The 14,745-nt window shown below is 36.2% G+C and overlaps 1 protein-coding gene across 2 annotated transcripts in view; it reads left to right on the top strand.

The window, feature by feature from the left end:
* The window catches only part of begain (brain enriched guanylate kinase associated), a 63,322-nt gene that overhangs the window by 8,055 nt on the left and 40,522 nt on the right, over window positions 1–14,745 (top strand). Inside the window, exon 1 of one of the 2 annotated variants that reach the window (XM_088925474.1) lies at window positions 8,977–9,135. The exons of the other annotated variant lie outside the window; for it this stretch is intronic. Within the exon in view, the coding sequence (XP_088781600.1) occupies window positions 9,065–9,135 (71 nt within the window). The 5' untranslated portion in view covers window positions 8,977–9,064. Of the gene's footprint in view, window positions 1–8,976; window positions 9,136–14,745 lie in introns of those variants that run through there. 2 annotated transcript variants of the gene reach the window in all.

Genomic DNA, 14,745 nt, shown 5'->3' on the forward strand with positions numbered 1-14,745 from the left:
AATTGTTTCAGTAAAAATTTTCAGTTGTAAAAATGGGGAGAGTTATAAGTCGCACTGGATATACTGTAGGTGTCAGCTACAATAATAAAAACAAAATATACAATGTCTTCTTCTGATGGCCACACAGAGTTGAATTAAACAGCTGGTGTTGCACAATATCCCATGAATCCCAATGTCACTTAATTAAAAATAAACTTTGCTTATACTATCATGTTTTTTGCATTATTTCTTGAATACACCGTCATTCTGTATTTAGTAATATCGGATGTTTTTAATCAATGACCAGATATAATTTATATTATCAGATATAATTTAATCAATTATATTTATAATTCACAGGTCTAAATTGTCAGGGATGAAAAGGAACAGTGGGGCCCCAGTAAAGGATTGTTAGGACTGTTCTATCCATGTGATATGCAAGTCATGCAGGTTACTTCATTAGTCGTGCAGTACAGTATGTACATTTATTTGGCATGTGTAAAGCTGGATAAGATCGGTTAGTTCTGAATATGAAGGACAGAGGTCTATAATCTACCATTCACTACTTTTACTTACGGTACAGGCAGTATGTCCTTAAGGTTGTGCCTTATTTCACACTGAGTCATGCTGATATTTGAAGTTGAGCTGGACAGTGATGACTTGAGATAGCTAGATGTTCATCTGTCGGTGTCTATCAGAGTTCTCACTACTGTGAGCTGAGGACAGAATGCACGCAAGGAAGGCCTTTAAATATGCTGAGAGACTGAAGGTTTTCATTTTAACATGCAGCGTTGCGCCAGTTTGAGGATGTATAACTTATTTTTAAATAAACCCTTAAAAGCTGTACCCACCATTTCTCTTTCGGTTATTTTTATACTTATTTTGCATGTAACTTTTAATGAGCTTCAACAAGGCTGGTTAAAATGTTCATTGGATTTCTCTATAAAGGTAGAAAAAAGGTAGATTAAGATTTTGTTTTTTATTTAAATTACATGAAATATATAGCCATGTAAATAAATTATCCACTTTATTTGGAGGTACACGGAGAGCTATAGGCTTAAACTGAAATTAACTCAACTGCTGTATTCCTACCTAGTTTTATCAGTAACAAAAATGTTCCATAGGTACCAATGTACCAGTGTTAGCACTATTCAGCCGTTATTATTGCAAGATATTATTAAATTATAATCCTGTTATAACAAAGAGGTTTGATTGGGGAAGGTTTTTTTTTACATGTAGTAAATGTTACAGTATCTATGGTATCTTGAATCATTCCTGTTGCTTTGCTATGACAGATTATCTAAGAGAAATGTGAAGTCCTGTACACTGCTGTGAATACTTGGCACCACAAACCTAATTGCCTTTGTGCGTCAAAAGCTTTGGATGTTGGTGGATATATTAAAGCATATGGGGAGTACCCTCAGAGCAGGATTTGAAAGCTGTCATTCTATGTGTTTTGAGAAAACTAGCTTCTTGTTCATCACCAACCCCCTTCCAATGGTACCAGATATAAGCTCCAATTCTGTCTTAAGACAAATATTTTTAAGAAGAGTTTTATTTTATTTTCGAAAGGCTTTGAATTTAGAATTGGTCATGGGTATGGGCTCTGAAAAGAGGTTCAATCTTCGTTCTTCACAACCTCGGAAGATTTTCAGTATCTTTATGTGAGTCGTATAAATACACTCTTCCATTTTCTAACTAGCAGTTGTTCAGTATGCCTCTTTAAGACAGAAACTCTGGGCAGGGATAGGCTTAGTCTCTGGAGTGCTCGGAGCTCTGGTGTTGTTCCTGTGTAATGTGATTTAAACAGGATTCATGACTCAACCATGAAGAGGTGTGATTAAATTATCCCTTTTCCGTGGTCAGGAAGTGGAACTATACTGTCAAGATTCCTGCTCCATCTGACAGGTCTTGTATATTACTATGAAAGAGGAGATTATGAGAAAAAATAGCAAATTCCTTCAACGTCTTTGTTTTGCAACTTATGAACTTCCTGTTTTGAGAACTCTCATTCGTATTCTTAGACTAACTAGACTAAAGCAATGGAATATTTGATTAAATGTCTGTGTATAGATGTGTACTCTACATACTTCCTAGATGTTTCTAACAAGGACATATTTAGTCTCCAGAATTAATTCATCCTGCTTCTATAAGAAACAGTGAAGTTCCTCTTTAACAATGTGACAAGAAACCTAGAGATGAAAGGCATGTAGTTTACTGCAGATGACAGCTTTGCATCTTTCTCTAAAGGGCTTCATTGTAAATGGCCATCTGTCTTTATTCCCCGGGCTCCCTTTCCCTGTGGCTACATGAGTAATTTACTAATAGCAGCCAATTAGAGCTTTTCTACTTTCAGCTGAATTTCAGCACTTACGTATGGTACATAGGCACACATTTGCACACACACCTATCTATGCTTTTTTGGCAAGGAACCATTGGAACCAAGTTTTATTTTTTAAAACAATTTTCCTTATCCTCACAAGGATACAATTTTGAGTTTTTTTGGCTGCTGAAGTCTTTTGAGTTGCCAGTTCTGCATAAACTTTTAATAAAGGGATTATCTTCTAATGAGCAGCAGGGTCTCGCTTGGGCTGTTTGGCTCAGTAAAGTGAAATGGAGCTTTCTACCTTTGGGCTGGGAATGGAGCCCTGGACACAAATTGTTACAGTTCCAATCCTGTCCAATTAAAAACTGCTTAGACAACTGCTTAATATCCTGCTACTGATTTTTTCTTCTTGACTCATGTCCTATGTATTTGTTGAGAATGTTATCCATCATGCTATCATATTAATCTAGTAAAACATGCCTTTGAAGAAACTTACATTACCATTACTAAACAGCTGTCAGTATTCTATAGCATTGTGACTCCTTGATGTCAGTCACCCTTCCTGAGTAGTTAATTTTTATTTTCCTACTTCATTTTGTCTAAACAAAGTATCCCATTCTTAGTTTTAACTGAACTTCCGTATAGTTTTCACTTGGGTCCTCTAATTTGTGTTTACCAGTTTATTCTAAAGAAAGCCACTGGGTCCACTGTGCCTTTCGGTGATTTTGAATAGTCTCCTCTGTTCAAGACTAAACGTTCAAAATGTTCATAACCTTCAGCTTGTCAGTGCAGGAAAATGTTTTAAGACACAGAGTGTATTCGATTACTCTTTTCTGGACTGAGTACTGAGTGTTGTTTTTTTTCAATTGGTGACCTAAATTGTACACAGTATTCTTGTCCTAAATAAGGATTTGATAGTGTATTGTAAAAATTATTATTACATACTTTTTTTAAATTCTACACTTATTCCAGTCTTTTATTTGCCTTTTTATTGTTTCCCTGCAATTCCTAGAAGATGTAAATGATACAGTACTGTATGTTCAAATAAACAATTAAGTTTTTTTCCCCAAAAGAGCTTCTTCATGTTCTGCGCTTCTCATTTTGTATTTTTAGTTTATGTTTCTGCTACCTGCATGAAATAGTCTGCACTTGTCCACATTAAGCATCATCTACCAATGTTTGACTAGTCTTGAAGTTTATCTAAAATATTTTATTTCCTCCTTCTAAAGTGTTTGCTAATCTTCCATTTTGGTATTGTCTTCCAACTTCATTATAATACTAACTATGCCATAATCTAGATCACGGATATAAATTAATAATAGCAGTTGTCCTAGTACTGATCCTTTTAGAAATCCAGTATATGTTCTGTGCAGAGAGAGGAAAATGGGTTTAACTTAAAATACAAGAGCTGCCATTACTGGAATGTAAGGGGGCTGTAAGTAGAAGGTGAGGGTCTCTGTTATTCAGTAAATTGTGATTCACGCTATGGCGAAGGCACATCTACTGTGGTTATTTGAAATGCCATGAACTTTTTATATTTCAATAGTTTGTCCACCAAAGTGGAACAGAAACACTATTGCGTTGAAATTAAAGAAGAAGAATATCCCCCTAAAAAAAAAACAATGAATAAACAAAGTAAGGTAAGACATTGAACCATCTGTTTGTTTTATTCCTAGACTGGTCATGCAATAAGGACTGTGTACAGTTTTCCAATATTCCAAAAGTTGTTTAGAAGATTACAAAGCTTTTATTCATAACTAAAGAATGGCTAGTCTAGATACAGCAGTCTAGGCTCAACTCCGCAAAAGCAGTTTGGTGTGTTTGTCCTTTCCGTAAGCATGCTGTGAGAACATGTATTGTCAGCCTTTTGCAAGATCTGGACTTTTGCCCTACTTCTTCTTAGCAGGCTGCCAGGTGAGGCATTAAGCTGAGCAGAGAGGAGCTTCTCCATCTGCACTGTAGGAGCCAGGGAAACCTTTAGTCCTCACCTTCTCCTCCGTCACTCAAGCACCAACACCTGGCTCCTCTGTTTCTTGTAGATAAGACACTGCTGGCTGATGTGTGCAGTGCACTCTTACCTTTGGTTTTGTTTAGTACATTGGTAATAGAAGATAAAAGGGTTGTAACTGCAAAAGGCTGACAGCCTCAGTTCATCCACGCCAACCAACACCCAGAGAACACCCAGTATTGCACATACTATTGGCAGGACTTGATTACGTAGATATAGGCATCTCACAGAAGTTACACTGTTTACTGCTCTTTAAACAGTAATTTTATGGACTTTTGTATGAGGATATTAGGGACAATTTGTTTGTTCCTTTGACATATTTAAAGGATGCAGCCTATGATTGCCATTTTTATTTGTTAAGAATTTGATGTGGGAAATGTATATTTGGAAAGAATTTATATTACAGATACTTTAACTGCACTGTAACTGCTTAGTATTTGCACTAAGACAGAAGAATGTTTCAATCACAATGTATTTGAAGGTATTGAGCTTATTGTGTTTCTGCTCTTCCAGTTAAGATATATTAATACACTGGTAGTAACAACACCTTTTTCCATTCTAACTAGAAGGTAACCGCTGAGAAAATGAAAGTATTGTACTATACTATGACATACCATTTTTCAGAAATGTCTTGATAAACCTATATTCTCACAACTCTCACTAGTACAAGCTTACTAAAAACGGGCTAGAAATGGGTGAATGGCAATATGTTGGGGATTCATCTGCTGGTTGGCTGTAATGTACCTCATTCAGATTAGCATGTCAGAACTGTATTTAATTATTCCTCTGTGATTCATGGGATTGACACGCATTAAAAGCATCTTTAACCTGAAAGCTTTGAGGCTAAAAAACAGATGCTGGTTTCGTAGTCAAGGAAGACATCCATGTTTCTATAAAAAAAAAGGGCAAGAGAAGATCCTCTGGGATTCCTTCCATCAGAATTGCTTGTTTCTCAGTTTTCCATTTCCATTTGGCTGTTGTGTGTGTTTCCATCAGTGTGAATCACCAGGGGCTGAGGTTTGCCTTTCATGCAAAGTCAAGGCTTGAGATTTGGGATTCCCTCTGTGTTAATCTGCTCAGTGCATTGTATAGGAGAGGAGATTCACAGAGCTATAGGATAAAATCAAGGGCTGTATGTGAGCTGATTCATATCCTGTAAGAAGAGGATTATCACAATGGACTGTGAAAAGGTTTGTGCAGTTCCCCATTACACCTGTTTCTTGCTTTGTTGCTGCTTAGTTGCAATTTAACATTAAGTACTGGCCATAAAGAACTTGGTATAGGGAAAGCAGGGCACATGCCTAATGTATATACAGTATCTAAACAAAGTCCTTTCTAAAGCAATGTCACACAAGTACTGTTGAAAATGAGTTAAAATGCACAGTGATTATAGCTGATTTCCAAGAATTGTGATTATCACCATTAGGTTTGTTTTGTTGGCTTAGGCTGCAGTGCTGCTTGAAAATTATTTTTTCTTCTCTCCATCTGTCTTAATCTGCCTGCATCACATCAGTCTGACCATGTTGAAGAGTGGAAGGGGCTTTGTCCATCTCTTTCAACTGAGACAATCAGAATGTTTCCCCAGTGCGTCTAGCTTTTTCTTGTTGGATTCGTTATTTTTAGTCAAAACCACTATGTGTTGTCAGAAATATCATTAGTGTCTAGCCCCACAACAGTTTGGACTGTTTACTTGGGGGATGTCTAGTATTCCTTCTTGGAACATAGGAAAAGAACACCTGCTAAATGTGGGGGAGAGCAGAGAAGGTAACAGCATGCATGATTAACTGTACATAGCTAGGAAAAGCTGTCAATGTTTAGAGTAATCAGTTTAGCAGTGAGTCATGTCTCTTGGCAAGGCAAGGAACCAGCAAATCCATCTTTCTGTGGAAAACATGCAAGTTGCTCCATTTACACTTTAGGTCCTTGTTGTGTGTGTTTTTGCCATGATGCCAGTCTCGTCATTGGTAAAAAAAAGCAATGTGCTAAGCAATATTGAGAACTTTTAGGTACCAGTTTGGTGCAGGATTCACAGAACGTTTTTGTAAAATGAATCCTTGAGTGACCCTAACAGATCAGTTGATCTAAACCGATCCTTCATACGTCTGAGCTGGCTCGGATAACTATATCAATCTTTTTGCATGTAACTGGAATATGCATTTCATTTCATTTTTCAGTGCAGTGTTGAGTATTGGTATTGCTAAGAGTTACTCTTTTGAGGTTGGATTTTCTATGAAGAACGTTCGATAGGCTCACTGTTTATATGGCCAGGCAGCGTGTGTAAAGAGAATCCATAGGTGATAGAGTAACAATGACAATACCTGCTGGGTGCAAAGAAAAAGTTTGAGGCTCTTAGACTGGTCTGAATTTTCACATATTTAAGACTTGTAATTAGAGCTTCATTAGTCTTAATAAAAGATGAAGGTGACCTGATAAATGTACTACACAAAAACATAAGATATATTTGGAGTATTTAATTAATAAAATGAATTAAGGAGTTCTGATATTATTTTACATTCACATATTCTTAATTATCCATTTTCTACCTCATAAACCATTATATCTAAAAAATATTAAATAAATAAAAAAACATTTCTAGGTTAAAAGACAGGTTTCAATTAAATTGCTTTTCTTTGCATGATATGTTTCTTATGTATAAATAACTGTAATGGATGAAACAAACTAATCCTTTTGTGATCCACAATATCAAGAACTATAGGTTGCACAGAAGCAGATTTTCATTATCTCACATTTTATTTATTCCGTTGTATATAATTCCATTTATATTAAGTAGCATGTACAATACTGTATGTCGCATCATCACCGTAACTGAAAATTCAGAGGGAGTCCTACTCTTTATTACAAGACATCTGCCTTGCTGAAATTCAGTGTGTTCCACAACCTCAAAGACAAATTATATGATTTATATAAAGTTTTAAGAGGTGACAGTAGAAGAGTCTGACATTATTCTGGCAATGTTTAAATCAGTGGCCGGCATAATGTTGATGGTCACAAAGGCATATACTGCTACTTCAAAAACTTGCCTTTGTCTTCTTGATTGGCTTTCTTTTCCTATGTATTCATAAGGTAGATGTGCATAGATATTAACTCCTTGAGGAACTTTTATGTGTAAACTCAGGGTGACCAAGTTAGAATATAGGCAGCGGTGTTTCTTTTTTGCAAGGGTGTAGGACTTTCAGGATATAATTCACTTTGGTTCCGCACTTCCCTTTAATGACATCTACATTTACCCAACAGACTTCCATTTACACTAGCCTAAATAACCTTTTGGAAAGACTGCAGGGATGTTAAAGTTCAATATCTTTCAGGTCCTACACAACCATTAATCTTTAATGTCAGCTGAGAAGGAGAGCAATGAATCAACACTTTATTTGTGTCAGTTTAGTGGAAGATTATGAGGCAGATCTATATTTCTGAAATAGCTACCCAGGTGATTTCATCATTGCAGAGCTTTACTGAATAGCCTGCAGTTTGCTGCTAAGACTGTGGTGTTGGATAACAGCCCCTCTCTCATACTCGTGATATTCAACAGACAGCTCCACTTAGCATTGGAATTATAATTATACCATCTTTAAGATGGATTAACCTTCTAGACATGAGGCCATTCACAATTCATCTTGATAAAATAGATTTAATACATCCTAATTATGAAGAATATCCAAATAGATCACATTATAGCTGAAAAACTTTTAATTAGAGAAAATATTTTTTGGAAAGTGATTATAGGTACGAAGTAGAATAGTTTGTCTTGATCTTCAGTCTACATCCAGCTGTGTAGTGTTAAGGCACTAATAGCAGTACATCTAAACTGCATTAACCTTTTTCAACTTTCCTTAGGTACTTCAAGAAGTGTCCTGGTTCCATTCTATTCTATAATTAATGCTGTATTTTTCCAAGGCAATGTACAATAAAAACAAATAAAAAAACAATAAAACATGCTCTTTATTCTTGGTTTATGTGATAAGGCATGCATTAGTTTCTTATGGTTAGCATATTAGCACCAAATGCATCATGAATTGCAAATTTAACGTATTACTTCATCTTACTCATAAATGACTTATATATGTTTTTGAAGTAAACTGCGAAGGAGAACAAAGCAATATAGTTTAACAGAAACATGCACTAGAATGAACGAAAACTAAAAGATGCTGAAGATCTAATCTTTCATCTGAGATCTTCCTATTGCTGCTGCTAGTGCGTGCAGCTAAAATCTGCTGGTGAATCTAAAAGTGTACAAATGCAAACAGAGAACTGGATTAGAACCTAATCTACAACCTATGGAAAAGTAGTACAAGTTTGTGGGTTTTGCGGTAAAGGTATTTTGGAGTATTCTTTGTGCATGCTGGAATGGAAGATGTTTTAACACTATCCTTCGTTTTTTACATTCCTTTACAGTGTTGTTGAAGATCTTCGTTTTCTTTGTTTTTCTTAATGTATATCTTTAAAGCTATATAGAAGAAAAAGGAAGTGTTGACATTGATCAAAATAATACAAAGTGATAGAAATGGAATAATAATACACGTGGACGGGATTTATTTTGGTGACCGGAAACCTGTTTTTCTACTCTGTTGGCAGGATCAACACACCAGGTAGACAGCTTCTCCCTGAATCCACAGGGAAAACATAATCCCTTAGCAAAAGGAAGGGAAGGGGCGGAATTTAGAGCAGAGGTCTGACTTCAGCTGGCTGTCTGGAAAGTACACACACATGAAACTGAGAGAAAAAAGAGAAACATGAAAAAAATATATATTGGGAAAACGGCACTAAAAAACTCCAGAAATGGTTGTAAGCATCAGAAAAAAAGGTAAGAGCAATCTCAGAATTCCATCTTCCACAAGCCTCATTTTGGTCCACGGTTTTCCAAACACAACATAAAATTACAGAAGCAAATGACATCTGGAGACATCCGTTCACACATTTCATCGTTTCAGTAACTCACAGTTTCCATTGAGCAAAAGCAAAAAAAAAAAATGGACCTTGAACCCTTTTCATATTTATGGAAAACATTTTCTTTCAAGAATGTCTGTGTAACTTTGGTTTAGAAATACCCAGAAGCATTTGTTTTAAAATGAGCCCAACTGTCTTGAGAATAATCAGATCAGACCTGATCAGAACTTCATCTTACTTGTGTCCCTCATGCAATACAGTGTCACTGACGAGATGATCATTAAGATCATAGCCATGTGAATTGACCAAGGACCTCTCACAAGGGCAATTCTGTTTCTACAGTTTGCCTTAAAGACCAAGCTGGAATTGTTCCCTTCAAGGTTAGGAAGTAGGCAAGAAGTAGGACAGGTATTATCTGCTGAATGCAGAATGCTGATTGATTACTCTTCGCTCGCATGTGGACTGCAGTGGTGAAGGAAATCAGATTTCCTTTCTAAAAAATGAAAAAGGGTAAAAGACAGAAAAAAGGAAGCGGAGTTTGAAAATACACTTAATTCTATTTTATTAATGCATGAAATATGCTACCATCATAGTTGAAATTCATTATGCCCATGGGGTCTAGTTTTCAAATTGTCCTGCAGCACCACTGCTAGAATTCCATTCTGCTTGAATACATCTGTAAATCCGGCAAAGCAAACAATTTTGCTTTGAACTTAAAAAGAATAGAAACCAGTGTCTAATGTAGTGGTGATGAACGTTGGAATGCTTAAAAATTCCCTTTGAATATTTAGGTATCCATCTTTTTGGAAATAAATTCTGTATGGAATTTATTATGCAGATATTTATTTCGACCAGAAAAATGAAAATATTTATCTTATTTATGCTTAATCTTAAGCATTTGTCAGGACTACCAGAAAGCGTCCTTGTAAAGTGTAAATCCAATACTCATTATAGTCTAATCACTGTAAAAGAAAGTAAAGGAGCTTGGTTGACCTTGCATTCATAATTTAATTTTTCTCAACTAGGAGACATTTGAATTTAGATTTAAATTATTTCTTGTCAAAACAAAGTGTAAACCACACAGGCAGGTCTACTGAGGCTTCAGACCTTCTTAGACACGAAACATAATATTACAGATAGAGCAATAATACTGCTCCTGCTAAATGAGTAATATGTTTTACTCCATTGCCTACTTCTGTTCTGTACAAAGAAAAAAGGTCACTTAATCCCTAATTATCTTGGACTTTTCACTTCTGAATTGGATTTAAGTGAATGCAACCAGGACTGATTGTGTGAGACACTGTGCTATTGGATCGCTTCAGGGTAAGTGTCCTGAGCCAAAATCCATCACAGCCTCCAGACACTTCCATTTCTGTACATCAGATTATTTCTTCTCTCCCCTTCTCTCCAGCTGCCCCACATTTATGTTGACCAACATAAAATCGCTCAGTGTTTCAGATTCATGCATAGACCACTCACACAAACCTGTGCATAGCACAACAACAGGCACTCTCATACACTGTGTCTCATTAGTGCACACTCTCAATCACAATGAATTCTAGAGTTCTCCATTAGCATAGAACCTTGTTCTGTACTTTGTCAGACTTCATATTTTTTATTTAGAAAAATTGGAATTTCACTTATTTGGTGGGGTTTATTTCCCTGTGACTATCACTTTTTTACCATGCCATCAATCAAAAGTCATTATCATTCTACAGATTTTGTCAGTGCAGACCGATTGTTTTGTCTTGATGAATGACTTATAAAACTGAAGTCAGATGTAAATGTTGAGTGGTATTTCCCTGCAGGAATATTTGTCTGTTGGAATTTCTAAAATTCCTGTTGTTACTTTTTACAGCACTGATTTCCTTGTCTTAAGAAGAGTGACATAAAATTGGTATGAACATAAGTCCTTGTTTAGCATTGCTTTTAGATGTTCCACACTATAGCCGGATTTATCTGTGTTTAGGAAAATGTGTAAATTAATTAAGCAAATGTCACAAGATATTGTGCATGTACAATAAAACAGAGGTTTGCCTTATTATGGTTTTGCTAAATTAAATCTTCGGCATATATATAACTCCTTAGTATTTCAAGTTTCTAAATAGTAACAGTTTGATGGCTCATCTGTTGTGTGAAAAGAGGAATAAGACATTTTTTTTACATGCTTTGCATTCAGTTGTATACAGCACCATTTTTGCTTGGCTCATTTATGAAGCATTGGCTGGGTTGTGTTAACAGCTTGACAAAATAGCTCAGTTAAGCTGTCTGGAAAATCTCTTAAACAGAATGACAGAGAAACTTGAAGATGTGAGAAGAGTTACGAAACCATCTGGTGTGAAGATCGATGTGATATTAGAACATAACACAATCGGGATCTTTTGGTTTTGGAAAATTGGGAATTGCCACCTTTTTTCCTTTCCCACCACCCCAGTTTGAAATTGGCAATTGTCAGCAACAGCATCAGCATAGCGGAGATGAGGCCTGCGTTCTCATTCCTCCTTTTCTCAGAGTTACAAACCGATTTTTTACACTAAAAGTCCAAAAGCATCTGAAGGAGAGTTGGCGTTGATTGGAGGGAAGAACATAATGACTCTCAGTGAGAGCACCTCGATCTCAGAGGCATGCCAGACAGAGTGGCTGCTGCTACACGGTATGTGGCAAAACTGCAAATAACCTGCTCAGCTCAAAACACTGGTTGCAATTGACCAGACCTAGCCTGAGCAGTATAGCATGGTCACACTTCGCTGATAATATAGCCCACATTCAAGCTCTCAATGTCTGGACTATAAAGGAACAATCTCACTGATGCTGGTACCATATACTGCAGCCCTCTGATCCATAGATCCATTTCTAGGACAAGACTAAACCTAGATCCTCCTTGCACTATAAACAGTTTCCATGAAAGCATTCTTTTGTGGACACATGAATGCTAACACTGATGCTGCATTCATACAGTGCATGATGTTAGAGTCTTTCTTTAATTTGTGGTAGGAAAATGTAAGTACAACTAATTGTTCGATAATTTCACAATGTCGATTGCAGTAAAGGTTTGTGAAAGATGCAGTGTTTTATAGTGTTCTAGGACCTGCAAGCGCATTGAAGTGTGCTTTTTACTTTCTATACAACACTTTTCAGGGCTGATTGATTCTCAGGAGCATTTATTGAGAGCACTCTAAAATATTTAGTGAATTCCTAATTAGTTTCAAATCTATTACGAGCCAAGTACTCATGCTTAAAAAAAGGTTTCCAGAGCACTGAACTGCTCGGCTGAGACTTTTAAATGTAATGGTTGTGGCATTGATGAATTAGCATCTTTTTAGATTCCTGGATTATGAAAAAAATTATGTTTAGTAATTAAAATGTTTAAAAAATCTAAATAACCACACATTTTTTAATACAAAGCACTGGTCTTTAAATTGCTCATCCTTGAATTGTTTCCTGGTGATCATTTGAAACGACCCATTAAATGTGAATGAGTGTAAGAAAAAATATGCTTTCTTATCAAAGGTTTCAGGTACAGCATTGTGGAATGTGATTTCAGAAACATGTACTAGGCATGTTTACTAAAACAGTCCTAGCATTGGAACAGTAATAATTGTTGATGGGAGATTTATAATTTTACCAATTAGTGTACAGAGCCATAGTGACAGTCTGGGAGAGTTCTTCCTTTTCTTCACAGTTTATTAATCTTGTCACAGAACCTACTATTACTTGAACCCTATCCTCAGCAGTAACCCTGGAGACTCCAGCTGTACATGAAAACCTTCTCGACTTCAATAACTAGGATAGCTTCCCCATCCAATTAAGGTCCACTGAAAATCTGAAACAAAACCTTGACAGCCAGGGGAAAAAAAGTGGTGTAATCAGAATGTATGCCTCTCCGCTCTTCTTTTGTAATTCACATTTTGTGCCACTGATGCCTGCTATGTAAAGAGCTGTGTTAATGATGAGAGTAGACAGCGGTATGATAGACCTACACTGAGCACGTGCAAAGGGCTGCTATAAATCACTTGAGTGGTATTTTGCAAGGCACACGGATATCATTATAGTGCCTTTCCCTTACAAATTGCCTCATGGAAATGATATTAATCTAAGGACACGGGATGGTGGTTTGTAAAACAGTGATGAAAATAATTGCACACCTGCTGTTGGAAATGAAGAGAGATTAACTATGCTACACATTTACAATATGGCAGTGCTGGCAACAACAACAATCCCCCTTGGGTTTCAGGCAGTGATACTTTTGTCTCAGTGTGAGCCCTGGACCATTGACCCTTTTCAGCTTTAGAATGCAAACTTGAAATCTAGTAATAACAGTCAGCTGGAGACCTGAACTCTCAGCTCTGTGCAGTCCACTCCTGGCTCCTAATGTTACAGAACAGAGCACAGTTTGCTCAGAGCATTCTGGACTTTTAGACTGCCTGCAATCCTCCGGTGGATTTGTTTATGCTAAAGGTATGACAATTGTTACTAATTAATTAATAAAATGTATCATATGTCACTTTTAGTGCTTCTGCAGATACCAGTGGTATAACGTGTTCTGTGTTTCCATTTTAGTAATATTTGTACTTCACTGGCATTCATACATTATTATTCTGCAAAGTAGGGGCTTTTGTTTGATGTAAAAGAAAGATATTTCCAAAAAGCAGCTCAAAAAGACTTACACTCAGTCACAACATGCTTTTGGAAAATGCTGAGTTCATTGAAGTGAAAATAATGGATTGCTGAAGAATTGTGAAGCAAAAGAGTGGGCTTTTTGTTTTTCATTACAGCTGGGACTTAGGAAAAGCACCTAGACCCAATTTTGTATTTCACCTCCTACAATAAATCACTGAGATTAAATTGTCAGGCTGAGGTGTCCGTTTAATTGCAAGAGGGCAGGTCCAAACCTGGTCTGTCACTACTTTTTGGTTTGTTTCATATACATAAGTGCACTGGGTGATTAATTTAACAAGCTTTAAAATTTTAGAAAGAAACCAATATATCAGGGACCATAAAAAGTCTGTTTTATCATGGTGGTAAAGACTGTTATTGTCTTGTTCTGTCTTATTCTGGCTATGAAAAGGCTTTATTGGTATGGTAGTTACAATCCTGTCAAAATGCCCCATTTCCCACATTTGCATACAACAAAAATGGTTCTGGAAAGAAACTGATGATAATAAATGGATTTTACCAGCATGGAAAATACCATGTACAATATTCAACTCCTGGCAGTAACGAAATAGTTATTTAATGTAGTTGATAAATAATTAATGTAGTTTTATTACATTTCCATGTGATCAATGTGTTGGTCTATCATGATATTTGAAATCAATGTTATTTTATGGTATGCAGTATGTGTAATTGTATCAATGGTGTGTTATAGGGAATTCTGGGAGTGATTCTTAATTTGTTACACTAATCCAAACTCATAATACAGTTATAATCAAGGTTTTTAAAAGGAAAAAGGGTATTTATCAATGTATCAATTTTATAGGCCCTAAATTTAAAGTACAAAATAACTATTAATCTGTTTCCGATTTTG

The sequence above is a fragment of the Atractosteus spatula genome, chromosome 9 (assembly GCF_055471065.1).
Source record: "Atractosteus spatula isolate fAtrSpa1 chromosome 9, fAtrSpa1.hap1, whole genome shotgun sequence".
In the NCBI taxonomy this organism is placed as follows: domain Eukaryota; kingdom Metazoa; phylum Chordata; class Actinopteri; order Semionotiformes; family Lepisosteidae; genus Atractosteus; species Atractosteus spatula.